This window comes from Zosterops lateralis (assembly GCF_965231275.1).
Source record: "Zosterops lateralis genome assembly, chromosome: 12".
Taxonomy (NCBI): domain Eukaryota; kingdom Metazoa; phylum Chordata; class Aves; order Passeriformes; family Zosteropidae; genus Zosterops; species Zosterops lateralis.
This window is the reverse complement of record NC_139772.1, coordinates 19978957-20003112: the sequence shown is the minus strand read 5'-3', so window position 1 is coordinate 20003112 and position 24156 is coordinate 19978957. Positions and strand designations below refer to the sequence as shown.

Below are 24156 nucleotides of genomic sequence, written 5' to 3'. Positions count from 1 at the left end.
CAATAAATTACCTTTAAATGACAATATAGTGTTTATTTCTCATTATTTTGCCACCTCCACAAAGCCAAAGAACCTGGCACAATGCACAGTATTTTTTGTGTAAAAACTGATACTCAGGTTTGATTCACTTTAAAAAGATGAAATGCTGAACTACATAGCAGCAAAAAAAACCACAACACCATCAGTGATATGTTTATAGCAACTAACATTTTAAAATAACCGTATTTGGAATTTTCAGTAAAAATCAACCATACACAGTTCTATTATTAGCATTGATAGCAAGGACTTTATTTAAACCCAACTTTTAAGCACAAGGTATGTAGGACACCTGCTAAAAAAAGAAATCCCATTTATTTGGTTGCATTTGTACTCGCTCCATTTGAATATGAAACAAGTAACAGGAAGAACTCTCATATCTGTAGCCAATGCTCCCCTTAAAAAGGGGACAGGAATTGCATATTCATGTAATATCTCCAAGCAGTCAATTCAAAGGACTTCTTCAATTGGAACCAGACACACCAAAGTATTTAATGGAAAGGCATATCTTACATTTCTACATTAGACTCAAAACTTTTTAACAATTCCCTAAACTGAACCATCAGCTTACTTCAGTGTTTCTGAAAATTATAAACCCACAGACAAATTCATCACCAAAATTGGAGCAATATATCCTAATGCATGGAGCATACAAGCATTTAAGATTAAAAAGATATATTTTTAGACAAAAAGTAGATTATATAACCATGTACAGCTTCTTTACACAGCCAAAGAATTTAACGAGCATCTGTTTTCCAGCTCAAATGTGTGTGAAATATTAGGTGGATTTTTTCCAGGGTACATGCTGAAAACATTAAGAAGGCAAGATTTGACTGTTAGAGATTTAAGTGGTTTTTTTCCAAAGTACAAAGACATAACCAAGTTAAAAGACTACCTTTAATCACTAGGAAGGTTTCAGACCTAAGCACTAGCCATAAGCCACAGCACTGTACACAGCATCTACTCAAAATAGGAGCAAAACTTAGTAATTTAATTAGTACATTAATGTATTGTAACAGAATTTAAAATACAAAATACTTCACACAAATAGACTAACAGCACCTGGGAGTTAAAAAAGCCTAAACCCTAACACAATAAAGGCCACACAAAATCCTCACTTGAACAAGAGCAGATCTAAACAAAAACTGTGACTTTGTTTTTTATGCTGAATGAACTGGCTCCTTAGGGCTCCAAAACACCAAGCAGTGTCCTGCAAATACCTCATGTGGTCAGGAAAAACTCTCCCAAATGCAGAGGAACACATTCCCCCTTACCACCACGGGGAGCACCTTCTAAAGGAGAAGAAATACAAGGAGCTGTTTTTAAGAAAATAAGAGTTTCCCCTCAATTATGAGTGAGAGTGACTTGCTTTCAATTTCCCTACAAATCTGTCAAGGAGTGATGGTCTCATTCAGTGAGATGTGTTCTGGACAATTACATGCCTCCAGTTCTGTACAATTAATTCCCTTTGGTAGATCAGAGTGAGAGCAGGGAACCCGAGTTCTTTATCCTCTGTACAGGAATAGAGAGGGCAGGCAGCCTTAGAATTTGCAAGAATCTTCTGCTGAATATAAATGAAATAACTGTGTGACTATTGAAGTTAAGATGTAGAAAAATAATCCACCACAGAAATAACCAGTTGAAGTTTTTTGAAATATCATGGTCTAGACATCAAAGAGAGTCCAAAAACAAAGGCAAACAAGAAGCACTGGACAGCACTGCACACAGGAAAAATGGACATGACACTGCACAGAGGAAAGATTTCTCTCAGGTAAGAATTGTCACAGTAGAAACCAATCCGTCAGTGAGGCTGACCAGTACTGTTGAGACCCACAATGTCGCTCTCATCCTGGGACAGAATCTCAATGTTTCAACCTCAGGCTATTCCTAGCTATGAGAAAAATAGATGGTCTCTTTAAAGCTAACTATTTTTGTCACCAACCTTCTGAAAATGCTAGGCTCTTTAAACAGTTTAGACATTTGAAATGCCTACAAAAATAATTTTAGCACATTTACTTGCACAGAGGGTGCTGCTGGAAATAATGCTTTCTCCAAGATGTTCTGCTCAGCTCTTCCACAAAGGAATAGGTCATCTCTTTTCACCAGCACCAGGTACCTCACAAACCCAACAAGAACTTTTCAGAGAGCAGTATGAGGAGCCCTTACCTTTCAACACAGCTTAATCTTACACTGGTTCATGTAAGGTGTGTGCACCACAGGTGACAAGAACAGGTCCCTTTTCCTGTGAGTGAAAGCCAACTGTTCTGTTCCCAAAATCAGGAAAGGAATGGGAGCTGCCAACTCAATGTAGCCAAGAAAAGCCAACCTTGAGTTCATTCAGGAGAAGCATTTCCACCCAAGAAAGAGAACTGCTACAGGAGGCACTAAAATGAGATAGATCTGCAGAGCTGAGTACAATATTCTAATCATTCGTGTTCAGGACAAGAATAAGCCAATGATGGCAACTAATGAAGAAACTAGTGGGGAAAACAGAGCTCAGCCTTTAGCAGGAGACTAGAAGAGAACTTGTCTAATTTAGTAAATCAAAATCAAGGGAGTTAAGGAAGGATGTATGATTGCTGTCTCTACACATTTCAGGAGCAAAATTATCTATTCCAATTAGAAGTTAATGCTGACACAAGAAAAAAAAGAAGTCAAAAAAGGCTTGTTCGGAAAGTCCTGGAAGGCACAGAATGTTCTAGAAGACTGAAAGAGGAAAGAGTACAGCCCATTATAGACTAGAGTTTAGCAGTTTTTCCAGAAATTGCAGTTATGTTTTAGGTGCTTAGAACAGCCTACCAGCATAACAACCAACAGGGTCTGTCTCGATAAGTTCTGCCAAGCCACCTACATTTCTATGAAAGGATAACAGGTCCTGTGGAGAAGAAAGAAGTGGCCAATATCACATCTCACATCACCTTCATAGAAATAAACTTAAGAAAAAAAAAAGCCTTGATATTTCAGAGAAAATGGATTTTAATTCATAAAATTACCCATTAGTTATCCATAGCACTGGTCAGTACTTTTATTCAGCAATCTACCCTGTCCAGCTGTTGAAGAGAGCAGATATGTAGGTAAGTGTGCCTGAAGAGACAATAAAGGATTTGGGAAGATAGGATTGGAGGGAAAAAGTTATTTACATAGATTACCAAAGTGGTGCATGATGACAGAATGAAAAACAATGATTAAGCAAACACACAAACTTTTGAGACACTGAGGGAATTTCATACAGAAAAGAAATCCTCCTACCAAGAGGCAGAAAATGTATTAAACTGGCTGAATTGTTATAAAAAATCCTGCTCAATGTCACACAGATGAAAACAACCCCGTGTCCTCCTGAGAGATGTGAACAGAACACATCTATCTGTAGCACAGATTAGTCCACCCCTTCTCAGGGCAGGCAGAGCCTTGTCTGCCACCCCCACTGTTTCTGAGCAAAAAGCAAACAGGGTGAGCAGAGTGCCAGGGGGACAGAACTGACACAGCCAAATGACATGGCCTGCACATAAATCTGTTCTTGCAGGCCACACACAAGTCACAGGCAAAGGAGAACAGCCTTCAAACCCAAGCACTACTGCAAACACAAAGGGGCTACACCGAGCTCCACTGCCACTCAAACAAGACCAAGAATACTGGGATTCAGAAACACTGGGCAAGGTAACAAAATAACTGAGAAATTAAGTACTGGAATAACTTCCTGGAGAGGTGACATACCTGTTATTTCTGAGTTTGTTTGTTTTTTAATCACTAGCCAGGTATTCCCTAACCGACTTTGCTTCAGATAAAAAGCATGGATGAAATAACACCTAAAAATATTTCTAGTTCTAGTTCTATAAAAAGTTACTTTGACCTTGTGGTGAGTAAAACATGAGGCTGTATTTGATGAAGCAGGGGACATCTTTCAGTGTTTAACTGAAGAGGGCATTCTGGATTATGAAAGAATTAGTTCAGTGTTTTTATAACATGGAAACAACATTATTATGGAAATAATATGCAATACAAATCCATTTTGTTGTTATCTTCATACTAAAACAAAATTACAGAATTGATCACGCTGAAACAAAACACACAAAAAACCCACACCTGACTTGCTGTAAGTCCAATCCTAGCATTTTTGAGCTTTCAGAACATGACATGTCATATATAAACCTTCCCAGTTAAAAAGAAATTAAAAAATACCCAAATTCGAAGTGCCTTGGCTCTCTGACTGACAGAACCATCAGTGTGGCTGGCAGCGGATCTTTCTCATTTCCTATTCAGAATGCCTGGGCTTTACCTTCCCCTCTCAACACGAGGAACTGTGGGTTTGGCATCACCATTAACACCCACAAGATTGCACAAGTCTGGGATCAGAAGTAGTGTATCTATCCATAATTTAGTAGTGAAAGAATTCTGGAAGAAATGCTCCTGAACATTCAGTGTGATGGGAATGCCAGTATTGAACAGAAACAGTCAAAGAATCAAAGCAGTAAATTCCATCTGTCAGGTGGACAATGCATTTTGTACCACCAAGGTCTGGGTAGGTACCAACCACTCTGACAGGTTCCTTTCGTTTTCACTCAACTGCTGCAGTATTTATCAGCAAGGATCTCCCACAGTGCAGTCACAGCACACACAGAGAAAGCACCCATTTGTCAGTGTTATCAGCTGTGTTGGATTGCAATAAAATACTAAATAATTAATGAGTGAACAACTTCAAGCTCTCACAATCAGTAATTCATTTCAGCTTGAACTCTGGGGAGATTTCAATAGTTTCACTGCAAACTCCAGTCCAAACCAAAAAACTGCATCTCCTTTCAACAGCAAAGCATCAAGAAAAGAAAGAAACAAATATTGAAGCTGAGAAAGAAATCAGCACTTTCAGCATAGGATCAAGACTCAAATGTCACTGAAATCCCAGCAGTGCAACTTCACTTGAAGAATTAAGTTATATCAGGCTTAACAGAAGCCCTGGAGTTGTGAAGTTGCAGTAGTTTAGTTCTTCTTTTAAAGACATTTTGGTACTGTCATCTGTCAAGGTCTGTCACTTTTCTGACCAGTGTGAGACACACTCATGGACCAAGGAGCCAAACAAACTATTAAAAACAAGCCACAATAACGAGTCCAATACCTGATTTCTTGGCTGTACTTTGCACTCCTCCAGCACCAGGACTTCCAGGAGAGCCAGTCTTTTTGCTCAAGAGACTGTTAAAGAAACTAGCCAAGACACCTTCACTTGCAGCATTATCTAAAGAAAAAAACAAATATAGATCACACAGAACACACAGAGCTGGTAAAACATAACTTATTTTCACATACATACATACAAATCTCTTGCTAATCAAGGAAATAAACCTCAGCTCTGAGAAAGTCTGTCCTTGTTCAGTTTGGAGACCCCAGTCCTTTGCATACCTTGGCATAGGCAGAGATGGCTGAATGCACATTCCTGCTTTTCTGGAACAATTGAGGGTAATGACATTTTAATATAAATATTTGTATGTTTTAAAGTTTTTAATACATGTAAAAGCCAATAGCAAGATTATTAATGATGGACTTGAAAATCAAAGACTGATAAGCTCATTAACAACCTGCACAGATGTTCTAGTGCAGCCTTTCATGCCACACTGCTTTTAACAAATCAAAATTAGGCAATTCAGCAATGAGACAGGATCCAGAAGGGCATTTTACCCCCTGGAAGTGAGGCATGGCCCTACAGTGCACAACAAAAACAACATTGGCCCTGCAGAGCTTCTTAATGGCCAGAGGGGAAAGAAACCTCTCAATACCATGGAGCTGCATCTCAGGGAAAGATCTCATTTCCAGTGACCCCATCTGCTACAGCATATGACATTCCAGAGAGGGTTTAGTGGGAGAAGGTTCACTGTGAATTCCAGAATAAGGGATATGAAATATAAAACTGTTTGTAGTTTAGATCAGTCTCCACCCTTATAATCCAACTGATGCATAATAAATGTATTGAGGCAATTTAAGGAAATTAAATCTGTCTGACTGCTTGGCAGTAACAGAACTCTATTCCAAGTCATATAAATGATCAGAAAAGAAAAAAAAATCAACCCAAATTTATGTCATAAATGCATTTCTGTTATTAAATTAACTATACCATTAGTGAATAAATCCCCAAATCTTTCTACAGAAGAGGGTTCGCTTTAAGAGAAATAACACATGATAGAACAATAAAACGCTCATTCATACTTTTAATATTTGGATCTGGTTTCTTAACTGATGTGATTGGTGAGACACTGGGTGCATTGGCGGGACCAGCTCTGCCTTGAGTTCTTGGGGATCCTGTAGGGCCTCTTGCAGGAGATTCCTTAAAAAGTCCAAATCACACAAGTCAGAGAAGAACTTCAAAGGATTAGTTACATTAAGCAAGTTTAATACCACACACTTTTTCAGCCCTTCTATTGGCACTACAGTGATGCACACTAGAGAAAGAAAACAAATACGCCCCGAAAAGATCAGTTATTTTGGGGATGTGCCTCTACTACAGAAAAGGTTGAATCACTGCAGGCAATTTTTAGTTCAATAATCTGATGTTTCCACAGTGATTTTATAAGCAGTATTTTAAAATATTGCCTCATTATTTATTTCCTTTCTGCAGTTTGGGGAGATTATGTAGGTTACATTTAAATATAAAAAAATTAATCTCTGCAGGTTAGAATCATTCCCTTTTCCCTTGAAGGAAACTAAACACCTCCTACTCTTTTTCTTGGATCTACTTACTGATGCTCTTGTAGGCGTTGCTGGTTGTTTGGCAAGGAATGACTGCAAAAACAACATATTAAGCATATTAAATATATTTCAAAGAATACAGAGGAATAAAATAGTGAAGCTGAGTAACCATTAATTTATTTGATTTTGTCCCTGATATTTACAGGATTCCTCTTTGGTATTTCCATTCTTCCCCACTCTGCCCCTAGAGGACTGACTGTAAGGAGTAAATAAGCTTTGGGCCTTTGTCTCACACAGCCAGTCCAGAACCCAAAGCCACATCCCCAGTTTGTAACCTCCAGGACATTTATAACGACCTGGACAGGGAAGTATTGTTATATTTTTTAAACTATAGAGTAATAAAGAATATAACAAGTTACACCACAGCCAAATTTGACACAATAAAGTCTTTCAAGCCTCTTACTGTAAGGAAACTGCAATGCTCAGATGTTAGGTTTTAAAAGTATTTATATTTCACAGATACAACTCTGTGATGAAATACAAAGTCTATTCTTCCTCTTCTCCTTTGACATGTAAATTCTTTCTCTTCTCAGCATATCTTCCCTTCAACTTGCCAAGATAAGTGACCACATTTCCTACTGTATTAGAATAAGGACTTATTTTACAATTACATCTGAATTTGCAAAGCTGAGAAACAGCTACCTGGTGATTTAAATGAGGAATGAAAAACTAAAGGCAGTAACAAGGGAGAAATTGAAATGAAATCTTACACAGTAAGGACTTGTTTTCATTCTTCCATTCTTACCTGCTGCTTCATAAGAAATACTTGCTCGTCTTCTGCTGCCAGCTCTTTATCATGGACTAACTGTTGAACAAAACATTTTGTTGTCATAAGTAAAAACTGAAAATACTGTAACTGTTTTTTATGCTTTGATGATCAAAAGGGAAGAGACAGAGGCAAAACTTTAAGACTATTGCTCACTTCTTTTTTTTAAACTGTTCTTTCATGTTTAAAATAATAGTAACATTAAAGAAATTTCCATTAAAAATACTGTAAAATAAAAAACATTGGAGAAGAGGAACAGTGATGCCAGCCTGTGAGCACTGTCCTGTAGAGATGAGCACTTGTTAAGTACCCACATTCCTCTTTTAAAGTTTGGATATTGATCTCTTCAGCATCTCCTCAAAGACTTGAGATGACCTTGCTTTGCCTTCACTTGGCAACCTCAAAGCCACGTGATTACAAATGGAAATGTCCTAAAAGAGAATTCTCCGTTTTCTGGTTGTGTTTCTGCCCCATGCATGCAAAAATGGTAAATGCAAAATAGCTATTCCTGGACTGCCTTTCATTCAATAAGGTGAATGGTTTCTGGGTTTGCTTGCAGTATTTTAAATAACTAATAAATGAAAGCCTGATGTTTCACATATTTCGATTAAAAAAAAAAAAGTTACATTTATATTTGGAGTTCTTCAATATTAATAGTCTTTAGCAACCATTCAAGCAAACTACTTACTTGTAGGGGTACAGAAAGAAATAACCCCTCTTTACCTTTCTTACAGGAGGTTTTACAATGAAGTCCTCATATGCATCTTCTGGTTTTACTGTCGTGAAGTTTTCATGTAAAATGGCAATTTTCTTCTCATTGTCCCAACCAGCAGGTCTGTAAAAAAGAATAAAGCTTTGCCTTTTCTGCAACTTCTACAGAGACCATTTATTTATTACCCTCTACTTAAATAAGGCAATTTTCTTACAGATCAGCCCTATTTCTCAGCTAAATTCCAAGGATACAAAAACTGGAATGGTGTAGCCTGAGTCAACTCGTATGCACTAAGTTGGTGTTTAAATTTGGGATTCCACAGGACTTGCATACTAAGCTTTCAAACAAAAAACATTCCATTTATTTTTATATCCATGTTACATGCAGTGCAGTGCTTAATAAAAACCCCTCTGACACCGTGGTGCTTGTCCCAGAGACTCACATAAAAACTGCATCCTTCTCTACCACTAAGGCAGGCGTGGTAAACTGGAAACCGTAGGTTTTATGTACAATGTACTTATACAACAGGTCAAGGTTCTTCTCCTCCTTAACGGATGTATAAATCAAGGCAGCCCCATCTGGGCTTCTAGTTAAGGAAAATCAGGTAACATGCAGTTTCTAGATTACAATAAGAATTTCAATAGAGGAGTTAATAGATTTACAGGTACTAAACTTAGCTTTGAGCAGTAATTCAAGGCAAAACTAGAGACATTAAGTATGCAGGGATGGAGAGGATATAACAGGGCAAGGTTCATGGCACTTTTCTTCGACATACAGAGAAGTTATTCATACTCCCAGGCTTACATTGCAAATTCTGAGGGGAAAACCAAGAAAGAACGCTTCACAAAATGTAAGGCAAATCGTTTGTAAAGGAACAAAAGCTCCAAACCCCACGCACAATTTAAAAACTATAAAATATTTTAGACATCTGTCAACATTTTCAAAAACACAAACGCTACACATACCTAACTAAGGTTAGGTATGTGTCGCACACAGCCTAACCAGTAACTAAATACCAAGCAATCCTGCAGCGCAATTTCTTGGATTAATGTTATGTGCAATTCAACATGAAAACATCTCTTCTTGCTTCCAGATTAGAGGCAATCTCCTCAGCCCAGAAAAGGATACACTGTAAGCAGAATCTGCGGATGTGTGACTGAATGAAGTCGAAGTGTTCTTCCTTGTAGTCGTGCTCCTTCTCCAGGACACTCACTGCATCACACTGGGAGAGGCAGGAAAACAAACCAGAAAAACCCTGGCATTTAATCCCAGCACATTTTAAAACACCTTCCGTAATCTTACACCCTCCCATCACATTTACTTTGAGTCTTTGGTTCTAAAATAGCACCGATAAACCAAATGCTAAAGCAATTAACATATAATTGATAAAGTTATTACAGTTCCATAAAAGGAAAAATTGATGTTAGTGGCAGAAGCTCACTTGTAAAACAAATCTCTCCACTGTTAATCCAGAATTCATTGTGCATGTCTGTAGAAAGCATGCCTTTAATAGAGAAGTAATGAAATCCTTGCATAGCAGCAAAGAGAAGCAAAGCCTCACTTTTGTGCACACCACAAGCACGGGAATGCCCAGGTTGTGAGTCAGCACGTTGTCTCCGAGGGGCAGGGAAACGTGTTCATCCTCCTGGCCAGAGGGGCCTCTCCTCTGTGGTGATCCTTGGTAGCCTTCTTCAGGTTCTACATACTCCTGAAACTCCTTTATAACTATTAAAAGAGAGAGATTCTTAGGCTACAACAAAGTAACTAGTTCTTTTAAAACCATAATTAATCTATAATTAACTAGAAACCTCAAGGGTTTGGGGTTTTTTTATATTTTATACTACATGAGAACTGAATGCAACTTAACTCCTTGTTGTCCTTTCCAACACCACAGCACTCCTCCATCAAAATTTACAGGAAGCTCAACCAAGTGGGATCTGGAGCCATTATAAATAATCACAATTATCTGCAAGAGCTATAGTATGTACAAATGTATATTCCTGAACGCTTCATTATAGGGCAGTTGACAACAGAAAACATAAATGTGGTTTAGCAACACAGCCTATACCCTGCAATTTGTACCTATTGTGGAAGAAAGCATGGTGAAAATGTAGGTGTACACAGACAACACCAACCTGAAACAGCCACTTTTTCTTACAAACAATTACTTTAGTTCCTATTACTCTACATTTCTGTTGCAGGCATGCAATGCCAGAAATACAAAATCTACCTGCATAAGCACAGACTCGAGAGCATCTGCAGGCTACCTGAAGAGACTCAGCTGTATTCTGGAAAACTACAGTGGGGTCCAGAGGAAATTCGGTGCTTTTTATGTTTTCAGTATTTTAATTTTATGGCAACAGTAAGTGTTCCTATAATCCTGAATACTATCCAATACTGAAGCACCTAAGGAATAGTATTAAGGCCATTTTGGAAATGCACTGTGAGATCATACACACTTTATCAAATCTGGGCTGCAATCTACACTTTAATGTCTTTTATTCAAGACCAAACCACAGAACAGCCAAATCTGGATGTGGCTGCTCCAGGCACACACTGCCCCTGAGGCCCAGGGCTCTCCTCCTCACTAAGCCATGAGAACCTTCATGGAAAGAGCCAAGCAAGCTCCATGATCTGCCCCCACAAAGGCTCCTTTATTTTAGAAACAGTGGGAGCAGAGTGACTGCAGGGACAGCGAGGAAAACTGCTCAGAAAAGACAGAAGTTTCCAGCCCAGCCACACAGAGAGGCTGCTCAGAACACCCTCCATGTGCCAGGGAAGGGACTGCAATGCACTGCAGGCCTGAGCTTTGGGAAGTGGTAAAACCTCAGGGAAGTTTCTTATGCCAACCTTGCAAAAAGAAGTCATGGTACCTTTTCAAAACAGGAACCATTCCTGCAATGGTATGGGTGTGTGGGAGGAAGAACAAATTAGAAAACTCTTCTGCTTAAAGCTGCACAACCTACAATGTTTAGCTGAAATATAAAATTGTGGGATTCTTGTGGAAAAGAAGAGAGCTCCATTCCAGAGAAAAGCCTAAAAACCCCAAACTAAATATAGACCATAAAACTTCCAATCACTAATTCAATACAAGCCAGGGTGCAAGGAAATACAAATGAAATCTTAAGACGGGGAGGCAGTGCCTTCTTGTGGAGAGGAAACAGCAGTGCTCCAAAGGATGCTTCCTCCAAGACTGTTTATCTTTCTTAGTCAGCTACAGCAAATTAAAATTCCATCACATATTCTGCACATTCCATGTGTTTATTATCTCACCAAAAGCATTTAACTAGAAAAGGAGTTTTTTGAAGTACCTCTTTATTAGCTTTCCTATTACAATTGAGACCAAGTACATTAGAGCAGTTTCAAGAAAACCATCTGCATCTCCCACAGTGGTTCAGATGAGCATCTCTGACTTAATCACACAGAAAAGACTATTTGACAATACAGCTCTCAATTTACCACAGCATTATTATCAGACAGGATTCCTTTCCTGGGTTTTGCTCCTATCAAAGCAAAATAATTTTTTCTTTACTGAGATACTTGGGAGCATAATTTGGGGAAAAAAGGCCTCTCCTGAAAAGAATAACACTCGACAACATGAGAAAACACAAAATGCTCCAAGAATTTTAGAAATGTAAATAAGAGCAAATGCAATGTGGAAATTTCAGAAGTCTGATGGTTTCATCCTCATGAATTTCTGCTGAATGGGAATGAAGGGCACGATCCCAGAGAGCCACAACTCCCAGCTCCCCTCTCCCCAGGAGTCAGCAGGACCCAGCAGCAGCACCATAGCCCCATCTCACACATGGAGGGAGAAAACCCTTCCGTGTGGAGCTGAGCTCTCTGTAGATTCCCAGGGATGTACCTGGCCTGGCATTAATCCCTGTCAGACACAGAGCAATGGGACACAGCACTGGGGACAACAGGGGCAGCTCTGAACAAACAACTACCCAAGTTACACTAGCTACCAGCCAGAGCAAGAACGTCCGACTACAGCACCCTGAGACACAGACACCATCTTAACTCAGGAAGAAGTGTGAGTGCCTGTCAGCAACAGGCTCTTAAACACTGCTCCAGACTCCCACTCAACCCCTATTCCCTTCAAAATTTAGTCCTGTTAAATCCAGGTGAATCTGGACTCCACGCACTGTCAGATGCTCTAATGAACAAACTGCACTCTCACAAGGTAATAAAGCAGCTCACTGGAGTTAAAACATTTCTTTGACACACAGCAACTTCATACTTTTTCTTACCTCCCACAGATATGTCTCATTTGCACTCCGCTCTCAGGCTTTTAATGGATATGAAGTATCCATATTTAATGGATATAAAGTTGTGTGCCCAAACAGCTCATGAAATCTTTTATTTTTTCTTTTTTTTTTCTAGTGAACCATGAATATTATCTCCTCCACATAGCTCCAAATGAGGAACCATCTTCTATATGGTACGGAAAACAACTCCTTTCTTTATGAAGAAGTAGTGAAAATTGCTTTAAGGTTTTCCAACAGGAAATACCCCCAAGATGATGCACATAAAATAGGAAGCCAGAAAAACAACAGTTTCTCTGGAAATCTGTAATATTCCGCCATCCATCACTAAGGTTGAATACTTAGAATGGCCTATTTTGTTTAAAAAAATCTCACCAGTTGATGATGTGCCACTAAAATCACACCCCCACTACAGAGTGCTGATTTATCTACCAAACTTGTGGCTCTTTGCACTGAACACAGCAAATGAAAGTGATGTTCCAGCAAACTGGTTTGTTCCTGTTGCTGTTGCTCACGCGAGGCACTGCAAAAACTGCTGCATCACTCAGGACATGCATTGACTGAAAGGACCACTGAGACAGCAATCCACAATTATTAAGTTTGGTTGTTCCAGCAACAGTAATATGCTCAGGCTTGGAGTGCTTTTTAACTGCAGTGTGAAAATGCAGGCAAATGCTGCAACTTAATGGTTAAATCCCAAAAGTCCTGAACAGCAGAATGAGAAAAATAAAGAATATTTTTATGAGACAATCATTCCATATTTACACTCTCTAAAGTTGCACAACCACTTTTAGCCTTTTTTGTGCCCTATCTTTATTGATCACTAAAAATTTTAGTCTTGTGAAAATAATTCCTAGACAAAAGATACCTGGATAAACGACTTTTTTTTTAATCTTTTAGCTTAAGAAATCTTTCAGCTCTATGTCAGACCAAAACAGCAAAAAGGTAGACAATCTGAAACTAATTCAGCTTAAATGGGACATTACACAATTTGCAAAAACATATTATTATGTTTCAGTTCTTTAGCTTTTAACACCGCAGAGGTCATTGGTATAATTGCTGTTTTACCAGCACACCTCCTTTCTGCAGTTCTTGATTCCTGACAGCCACCTTATCTGCTCTGCTGTCTTAAATATGGGGGCAACAGTCACATCTTTCCTGAAATAATTATTCAAATATGTGTTATTTAAATAATGATTTATCACAATTGAGCCTGAATTAAATGGGCATAGTTGGCCATTATGTACCTAACTTCACATTAACCAAGCTCTTAGCAAGGAACCCACAGAGCAGCCCAGTGATGGCAGCAAGTGCAGGCAGGCAATGAATGCTCTGGGTACATTCTCAAAAAGGCAGCCTGTTGCTTCTATGTGTGTCCTGCTGCCCATTCTGGAAGCTCTCTAACTCCAAAGGGAAGTTTCTCACCCACCCAGGCAAGCCAAGAGTCAATCTCAAACAGCAAACACAGGAGCAAGGGCTGGGTGCAGACAGGCCTCCCAAACCCTGCCAGCTGAGACAAGCAGTCCAAAGTCCAACCATACTGGCAAGGGTGAGCTAACAAAGGCATCTCTGGAAATTCTTAGGACCTTAGCAGTGGAGAAGGCAGTGCTTCCAATGGATGCCAGTGGGACAAGACTGGGCAGTGTTTCCCCAGGGCTCCTGGTGCTGAGTGTGACAGCCAGGGAAAGCACTGTGGACATTAAGCTTGGGATGGAGGAGCAGGAGTAAGGGATTATTCTGCAGGTGAAGTCAGGAAACACATCCATCCATCCAGTGGTCTTATGCTGCAGGGGCACATTAAATTCAGCACATCCCATCACTCTGCACTCCATTTCTATGTTTCAACTGCCCTCATGTACACTTTATTATCCTGGTTTTTACATATTTGGGCTGTTGCAACCCAGTGACTTCATTTTCTAAGTGGCAGCCTACCCCAGGGGGCACAGGCATCAGGATTTCAGTAAGGAGAGCTTTGCTGTGTAGCTTTAGGATGAGCAGCAGTCCCAAGGCACTCACCAGGCACATGTGCTCTACCCTGCTCAGTGCATTACCCTGACACAGTTACAATGGGCCTTTCCTCAGCACCGGCTGCTGAGAAAATTACAGGCCATGGTGGCCAAAGTTCTGAGCACAGAGCTAGCCCCTGGGACAGTCTGCAAGAAGCCAGAGATGCGTCCGGGTAACATGAGGGTCCTGCACGGGGCCTAAGAACAGGAGATGGAAATTTGAAGACATCAGAGCGCTGTGTGCCACAGCTGGGTCAGGGGATGGCACTGGAGCCAGGCACGGGGGAACTCAGCCCCACTCCAATCTCCTCTTCCCTCGACTTGAGGAGAGCTCAGAACAAACCAGGAGTTTGTATGATACTTTAATTTAGAATTCTCTAAGATACCACTATTGGAAAGCCGTCTAAGTTCCTCAAACAGGGCACTTCAGCTTTGCTCCTTCACAGAGTGCAGTCTGAAGGGAAGGCTGAAAAGCTTCTCTTTCCAAAAGGAAAATTTAGGTGCACAAAATCCCCCTTTATTTGGATTGCCATAACATTTGCCATGTCTCAGAAATGTGCAGACTGAGTTAGCTGTTGATACTAGAATTGCATTTCCCATTCCCAAAAAATCTCTTACACACATAAAATCTCCCAATCATTTTCCCCTAAAAACTCTCATATTTTACTTTTTGTTTAAATGTAACCTGATGAGCAAACCTGGGTGGCTTCTATCATTAAGTTTAATCTGCAGTTCGTATGCTGTAGGCACAAGTCTTCTGGGAACATAATATTAAACATTCAGAAAGGATTATCAGCTATGCAAATACACCTGAGTGCTCACAGGTCAAACAGATCACACCAATCCCTGAGGAAACTACCAGACCATATTTGTAAGGGTTCCAGACTCCAGCACAGAGAGCCACCAGCCTGGAGCAAAACCAGCAACCACAAAGGATCAGTCTGAATCTACTTCTTCTGAAAGGACTGGAAGTTGCTAAGGTCTTTTCCACTAAAGGAATTTATTTTGGAGTAATTCAGTATGAAAACAGAAAAAAAAATCTCAAGAAACATTCAACACTACCTTAGGAAAGCAGCTGCAGGATCCAATACTGCAACAATGACTGCCTGGCAGTGCTAGATTCTTTCCTGCCATGGATATGCCAGGAAAGAAGGTTAATTTATACAACATTCCTAAAGTCACAGGGTAGGAATGGCTGTAGTGAGACACAATTAGTTGCACCAGGTTCACAGCCTGAGCCACCAGAATAACAAGGGCAGAGAGACCTTCTGTAAGACATGCACAGTATGGGAATGGGACCTGGCTGACATATCACAACAAAGCAGACAGCTCACTTTATCACTGAATTTTGTCACAGTCTTTTAAAAACTGACTCTGTCATTTTATTGAGGTTTGTTTTTTTCTCCCTTTTAAAAAAATCAAATCAAAAACTCATTATGGTTCATGATCTAGACCAGTAATTCACCTGATGTTTTGTCACACAACAAAACCGGAAAAGAGTTGTTTTAAAGTCTAACACAGTCTTTTTGACTTAAAGTTGCAATCAAACTTAAGAGTAATTTCTATTCAACCCATTCTTAAAACACTGTTCGAAAGAACTCAATCAAAAGTTGTGACAGCTAATTAAAAAACCAACAGCAATGTATGGATACACAATGGCTTACACTTCTGTTCCATGTGCCTCATCTCTTCTGGAGGAATTTTCATCTTATCAATGTGTTCTTGCAAGACACTGGCCCATTTCTGTAAAGACTCCATAACAGTCCAAGGTCTAGACATATCTGCAACAAAGACCACGATGGTGTCTTGTAGGGATTCAGCAGAAACTGCAAACTTCAGCAGCCCTTTGTGGTACAAGTCTCCATCCAGGATCCAGACATTGCAGCGAGTGTGATCTGAAAGGAAAAGGCACAGTTGGAAACCAGCAGATGCCAGGATTTGCTTTGCCAGGCTGGGAGTGAGCAGGTGAGACCATCAGTGCTCATTGGAAGGAGCAGGCCTAGCTACCAGCACACCTTGCCTGCCTGTTTATGAGACAGGTTCTTGTGTAAATATATATTAGCCTATATTAGTCAGAAATGCTTTCATTTCTGGGTTCAGAACACTTTCCTTTAAAAAAAATAATTTCTGTTCTTGAGCTTTTACTCAGGACAGCTGTCAGGACAGTTTTTAATTGCTGCACAACAGTCCTGCATTAGAAACATGCACACTGAACCCAGAACACAGGGGATGTGTAAGTGCAGGCCCAAAGGGGTGGCCCTGCCCCAGCGTCTCCCAGACACATAAGCTGGTTTCACACACTCAAGACACCTCCCAGCAGAAATAAGCTGCAAACAAGATACCAGCAATAAGCAGCTTAAGTTTCTGGCACAGGAGTGGGAGGAGCAAATACAGGATGAACTTCCCACCTTAAAACAAGGTTGTGCCACCTGCTCTTAACTCACTCTGATTTAACAGCAGCTCCTTCTGCAGGCTCGTGACAGAATGAGCACTGGAGAAATGACCTGGAATTGCAGCTTCTGTGTTTCTCCCACAAGTGCTTTTGATAGTGGCTGGATACTTCGTTGGAATACAAGGCAGAGTAGAGAGGGATCAGCTGAGTCATACAGCTGGCGTTTTACCCCAAAACTGAACTCTTGGCTAGGGTATAAGAACTGAAAAAGGAGTTTCCTCCAGAAATTATGTATCAGGTACCACGAACAACCAATTCAGAAAGAGACAGAGAGAGAGAGAGAGAGAGAGAGAGAGAAAGAAAGAGAGAAAGAAAGAGAGAAAGAAAGAGAGAAAGAAAGAGAGAAAGAAAGAGAGAAAGAAAGAGAGAAAGAAAGAGAGAAAGAAAGAGAGAAAGAAAGAGAGAGAGAAAGAGAGAAAGAGAGAAAGAGAGAAAGAGAGAAAGAGAGAAAGAGAGAAAGAGAGAAAGAGAGAAAGAGAGAAAGAAAGAAAGAAAGAGAGAAAGAGAGAAAGAGAGAAAGAGAGAGAGAAAGAGAGAAAGAGAGAAAGAAAGAGAGAAAGAAAGAGAGAAAGAGAGAAAGAAAGAGAGAAAGAAAGAAAGAGAGAAAGAAAGAAAGAAAGAAAACAATTACATTATCCTCAGAACGTCCTGCAGAAGAGGAACAGCTCCACTGCTTCTATCTTCTAGACTCTTCCTAGTACTTCTCCCTGTTCTCTATTTCACTACAGCTATCCAGAGGGAACAGTGAGTCTCTCTTGCACTACATACACAATATGTAGCTTCTGAAACACAGAGATCTGAAAACCAGCCACTGCAAAATCCAGATTTTCAAGGCAGCTAGTGAGCTTCATAATTACTGCACTGTACTTCCATGTCCTGAATCTTTCAGCTTCACAAAATAAATCCAGTTACTATGGCTATCATAACTTTATTCTAGAAAGGAATCCACCCCTCTTGACTCCAGAAAAAGGCAAAAGCTTGGCTAAGAAATCTGGAAGAAGGAAATATGACAGATATATACATCCTACCTGCTTAATCAGGACTTGGACAAAATTACTGAGCAGCCCAGTTTCAGACATCTCATCGAGGTGCTGTATGTGGGCAGTCTACGTTTAGCATTTGTTATAAGTTCTGTTGGGCTGTCCTAAGACATTCCAACATCAGCATCACACAAACAGGCCAACAGCCACGCTGTGACCTTACAGCTCCTCTCCCTGCCAGCTGCACCCCTCGATTCACTCTCCAGTGATCAGCGAGGGTAAGCCCTGAAGAGCTCAGAAATGCACCAGTGCAAACCCAGCACTGCTCCCCTCCCTCACCCCACTCCAGGACATCAATTACTGGCATTACAGGGACTCCCACAGCATTGGAGGTCTAAACCTAAAGCTCCCAAAGGCCTCTGAGGACAGAGGGAAAGTCAAGGAAAAGTCTGGAAAAACAGAGAGCAAGGTAGGACACAATGTGAACACATTTATGTCTGCTATTACACAACAGTAAATGAAACATCTGTGCAAGACTCTGCATTCTAGAAACATCTTGTGTACATGCCCTACAGCAGCAGCCTCCCAGTAAATAAAAAACCCTGTGAACTTTCTATGAGCTAAAGGTTATTAATAGACAGGGACTGTGTGTATGTACAACTGTCTCCTTGCAGCATGAATGGAAGTTTTGAAAACCTAATGCAAATCTATCCATAGTTTATGCAAGTTTACAGCTCTCCTCAGCACTGATGGATTCTCCTGTGGGGAATATTCTGCAGTAAAGACTTTCACACCTTGGCAATAACAAAAATTAATAATATCCAAATTCACTGCTTGCAAGTCATGTTTTAAAGCCAATATCTAAAGTTAAAATTGTTTTTTTTTTTTGGTATGCAACTTTGCTTCCCTTAAGGATTTAATTTTTCCTTTACATGTGGAATGCAGACTGGAACCAGAATACAGGTGGAACTAGAATGCAGCTGGAACTACCACTCAAAATCAATCTGCTAGGAAGTCTGGAAGCCTTGCACTCACATTAAAATGTACTATAGCACAAAAACGTAACATTATATGAAAAGGAAAGGTTTCGCTCCTTTCTAACAGGAGAGAGGAATGTCTTGTGATTTACATTTGCTAAAACATAAAGCAGACTTAAAAATACAGCACTGGGTGCTCACAATTTGGCAAGGACTTGATGGTAAATTCAGCTTTGTCAGCACCACATTAAGATCCTACTTAGTCATAACTGTTAACTGGGCCCTTCCTACTGGCCATGACACAACATACAAAAACAGAGCAAACAATTACCAGATCCTGTTGAAAAAGCAGGGGCTACTTTTACAGGCTATTACAAAAGCTGCTAAAATCACATCTTTAAATTCTGTCAATATTTCATTATCCCTTTAGTCCTGAAGAAGGTTTTCCAGCTTTGATGAATTTTATTGTACAAGGTTGATTTTGTGAACTGCAACTACATCTCTTCAAAAGATATCAGTGGCAATTAGATATCCCTTGCTCAAGCTGTGAAGAGAAACAAAAAAAAGAGAAAACTTTCAAGAGAACCACTTTAAAGTTGTTGATTAAAAAAAAAAAAAAAAAAAGACAAGACAACTTTCCCACTACAAATCAGTGCAGCAGCAAGACTTGGCTCAATCTGGAACAACCAGTTCAGCTGGAATATGCATATGATATGGCTGAGGCCAGTCCAAACCTGAGGCAAAAACCAAGACTGCTTGATTTTGTTTCAAGTAAGAATGCAAGCCCTGCACATTGGGCACAGCCGAGGCGCATCTGCAGCCTGGGCAGATGAGAAATGTCCCTGTGGTGCTGGTGGCTCCAGCTGACACACAGAGCACAGAGCAGACCATGCAGTCTGGCCCCCTGTTCTGCTCTACATCCCCGCTGTAACTCTGCCCTAGCCCTGCAAGGGCCTCTGAAAGCTACTCTGGAAACACAGATCCTTTAGCAAAAATTATGCACGGCTTCTCTTCCACCTCCTACAAATTCAGATTCTTAGTCCTCAAAAGCAGATTAACCAGCAGAGACAAAAAACATCTGTTCATCATAAAGATAGGCAAAAACTTGAAACTTGCCACACTCCCTGAGAAATTCCACTAATGGAGGACTCTGGGGCCTGAGCTCCAAGATCAGTTAATATTCCAAGCTAAGTTTGCAGGCAGTGCTATAAATGCTTTCATTCAGCTGAACTATGGTGATGACACCATATGCAGGAGCAGCCACATGCTCCAAGGATAATGCAGCTGGGGATTTAGGAGAATCCTCTCTTTCCTAGGATTGCTTCTCAGATCTCTCCAAACCTCTTCTTGAGCAAATGCCTTGACCTGAGCAGTATTTCAGATTGTGATAAAATGTATCTTTAAACTAAAAAGATACATTTTCCCTAGGAAAGATACTTTTCAGACAGGGATTCAGTAGCAGACTTAGAACCTAAGTGACTCTGAGCCCTGGGGACCAAAGGCCACGTGTCACACTGAGCAATGACACCTGGACACAGCACCATGTGCATCCAGATGCCAAGAGGGAACAGGCAAAACCACACAGTCCATGGGCATCTCTGTGAGCCAGAGGGAGCCTGCAAGGCAGAGATGCTTCCTGGGCATTTGTTAAACTTTTCTACAAACTGGAAAGAACACTTTAATTGCTGAGCTGATCTTTAGGAGGAAAGTAACTGTAAACTAAGACTGCATCCAGCAATCCAGAAAAATGGATAGGTTTACTTTACAAGTAGGAGCAACCAGGTTCAAACATCACTTGAAGAGGAAGGAGGAGGGGAGATCATGGCATAGGAAACAACACAGATATTCCTTAAGATTTCCAAAGGGAAGTGGGAAGTAGATAATGACTCAGCACTATGAGGAAAATATGTCTCCTGGACAGAGTAAACTTATATGAAAAACAGAGCAAATAAATCTTCCATCACCTGGGAAAGAAGCTGAGATAATGTCACTCCACTGCAGTTTCAGCTACCAGTGTTGATCTGGCATCCCTGGAAATCCTTGTGATCTGGTCTTGGTTAGGTTGGAGTCTAATAAAAAGCAGAGACCCTCAGAACCACTCATCTGCTCCTGAATGCCTACCCTCAACTTCTTTAATGTCTTCCAGAATTGTGGGTCAATTATAAAGGCTTTGTTCCCCAATCTGTATGTGAGCATACATTCATCTGAAGCACACAGAGAGTTTAAAAACCAAATCTAAACCTGTCCTAGAGAAGAAAGAGCATTATCTCTGCCTGCTGGGAGGTCCTGACCCACATTGCTATTTATTTTGCTTGTGGATGACACTAATGAGACAGAAAAGAAAAAGGCATGTATTATTAGCTCCTAACACACCCATTAGAGGATACACGAAGACCTGAATTGGCCAGCTGAGCCCATAGTCAGTGAAAAAGATCTCTTTTTTTCCTGCTAGTGCTGCCTGAGTTCTTATGACAGGTCTTTCCTAATCACTTCAAATACTTATCATTTTCAGCCACTCAGGAATAGCCCCAAAATATTTCCAGTGTAGGGATATACTTGAAGTTTGATAGATAACACCAGGAAAAATAGCACAGCAAACATTTTTCTCCTTGTAATAGCATCTCCTTTGAAGCTGCAAGAAGCCTGATGACACAGGCTGTCTCAGCTCTCCTAATCATATGAGCTTTTTCCCCCATGAATGTTTATGCAGAACTAAAGCAGATTGTGCATGGTGGAAAAGCACTTACATCCAGAACCTGAAGAAGCCATGAATGGCTCAGCACTTAAAATTACAGCCTAAAAGATTTTAGGAAATGCAATGAGGGCCCTGGAAGACATGGCAATGTAGTCATCCTTTCATTGTGCCTAACTTAGTATCCAAAGGCAGCTTCCTGCCACGTGAGTGCAGGCCCAATCTCCATAACAACCAGTCACATACGGCACTTAATCACTCCTGCAAGCTTTCAGTGCATCTCCAGCTTCAAAATACCATTATAGGATCTTCCCAGTCTGCTTGTTCCCATGAACCACCACCGTTTCTCTCTTCTGAGCTCTGAAGGAAGTCATGAATAGGAAGACTTACATTGCCCATTTTTAAAGACAAACCAACCCAAGGAGGTCTAGCGGCTTGCCCAAAATGAGATCAGCAGAGGCAGATTTGGGAGCAAAGATAACAAACTCACTCCCCATCTCTTCCTGACCCCAAACCTCCCAAAAATGCAAATAATCTGATCATGAGGACTGCTTTTAAATGTCTCTTGGCATAATGTCCCTCCATACAGTAGAGACAAATGACCAGCAGCAGCAACAAAAAGACAAGGGACAAGGAGACCAGCTCCAACTAGAGAAAAGGAAATGCTAATTCTGACTTTAAGTTCTGTTCTTCACTCAGTCAACTAAAGCAAAACGTCTGTTATAGCTAACCAAACAGCTAACTAAAATTCCACAGACAACCCCTATGAGAAATCCCAAACCCCTGTACCCAGAAATCCATGCTCACCATGAAATTCTCATGGATGTATCCCTCCTTTCCCTAGTCACAAAGTAGACACAGCTACACTCCTGTAGGTGCTACAAAGTCAACATCAGCAAAGGGATCTCCCTTCAGCAGGGAGGGGATCCCCAGAGCTGTCCTGCCCCAGGCACTGGTCAGGCTGTCAGAGGGGCAGGACAGAGAAGGGACATTGACTTTCCCCCCACAGAAATGGACACAGCTCCAAAACTCCCAGCACCACACAGAACCAGCTACTGGGGCGTAGCCCAGAATACACTCATCAAACCACAATTATTAAAATAGCGTCAGCTACTTAATTAAAGAGATTGCATTTGAAACGAACTTACCATCTCTGTCTTCATCGTGAATATTCAGATACAAGTATTCCAGTCCTCTTCCTTTCTTGCCATGCTCTGCTCCCTGTATTTTAGCCATAAGTGTGGTTTTCCCTGAACCATCATCACCTGCCAGTAAGTTTGTAGAGGAAAAAAGGCACCTTCAGAATTACAGTTGACTTCATAGAAAATATTTTTTATATCTTGCTGAATTAATGAGAAGCATCCTTGTACACTTCTGAATCACAGTTATTTGCTGTTCTCTTTCAAGTATTTCAGCTCAATCCCATGGCTTATAAAGAACAATAAGAATAAAGAACTACCCTATCCTCTATTATTACTTAAAAGAGGCTATAAATCTAACAGTGGAAATCAAAGAGGAAGTAGATCTATAAGGACGAAGACAAGACCACAGATCAAATTACATAACCCAGCTGTAACCCATGTGTCAGTTCGCTCCAGTCGGTGTTTGAAATACATTTTGTTTCTACAAATAAAAAAGCAACAAAACAACACCCAACTGGTTGCATGTGTTACTTACCAAAAACAAGAATATTCTTGCCCGATGGCAATTTAGATCTGGACCGTGTAGAGACTTCGCTGAGGATGGAGGACCTGGGGAAGCAGCAGAGCGGCCGCGTTATCCCGGCTGTGATAGCATCATGAGCTCAGCACATCCGCACCCACAGCCCAGCACATGCGGGCTCTGTACGAACGGGGCTGTCACCGCCAAAGGCCAACTGCACTCTGAACCACCACAAGCATCCCACCTTCTAGGGAACAGCTTTTATGATTTCTAAACCACAGGCAGGAACATTTACAGTTCTACTCCTTGTAAGAGGCCACAATACTGCAGAACATTAGTGTTCAACTAACTCTCATCACAATCGATTGCTGTATTCGATATACGCTTTTCTGCCACTATAGGGTTTGTTTGTTTTGTTTTGTTTTGTTTTTTTTTGTTTTGTTTTGTTTTTTTTTTTAAGCGTTCTTCAGAAATAAAAGCCGAAAAAAACACGAGATCGCCTTTGCCGGAGCCGGCCCCGCGGATATCCCGCGGAGCCGCGGTCCCGGGCCCGCTCCCGCCCTCTCCCGTCCCTGCGGCCGCGGGACTCCCGTCACGCACCTCCGGCCCCCCCAGCGCTGCCCCCCGGCCCCGCCGCCGCCGCCCGCGGGGCCCGAGCGCGGCCCCGACCCGGCCGAGGGCCCGAGCTCCGTTCCAGCCCGGCGGAACCCGGGCTCGCCTCGCCGTGCAGGCCCCGAGCGGCCGCGGGCGCTCACCAGAGGTTCTGCCCCTCGTCCTCCTCGCCGGGCAGCTCGGCCCCGCCGGGCCCGTCCGGCCCCAGCAGCTTCTTCTCCGCCAGCACCGGCGCCATCTTGGAGCCGCCGCCACAAAGAG

The 24156-nt window shown here is 41.2% G+C and overlaps 1 protein-coding gene across 1 annotated transcript in view; it reads right to left on the bottom strand.

The window, feature by feature from the left end:
- DYNC1LI2 (dynein cytoplasmic 1 light intermediate chain 2) overlaps positions 1-24156 on the bottom strand; it is a 27220-nt gene extending 3064 nt beyond the window's left edge. The window contains exons 1-12 of the mRNA XM_083870046.1: positions 24039-24156; positions 23299-23372; positions 22770-22886; positions 16185-16415; positions 9808-9971; positions 9375-9468; positions 8689-8824; positions 8258-8369; positions 7514-7573; positions 6760-6801; positions 6229-6346; positions 5147-5263 (exon numbers count right to left, since the gene is read on the bottom strand). Of these exons, the coding sequence (XP_083726172.1) occupies positions 5147-5263; positions 6229-6346; positions 6760-6801; positions 7514-7573; positions 8258-8369; positions 8689-8824; positions 9375-9468; positions 9808-9971; positions 16185-16415; positions 22770-22886; positions 23299-23372; positions 24039-24133 (1360 nt within the window). The 5' untranslated portion in view covers positions 24134-24156. The remainder of the gene's footprint in view (positions 1-5146; positions 5264-6228; positions 6347-6759; positions 6802-7513; positions 7574-8257; positions 8370-8688; positions 8825-9374; positions 9469-9807; positions 9972-16184; positions 16416-22769; positions 22887-23298; positions 23373-24038) is intronic.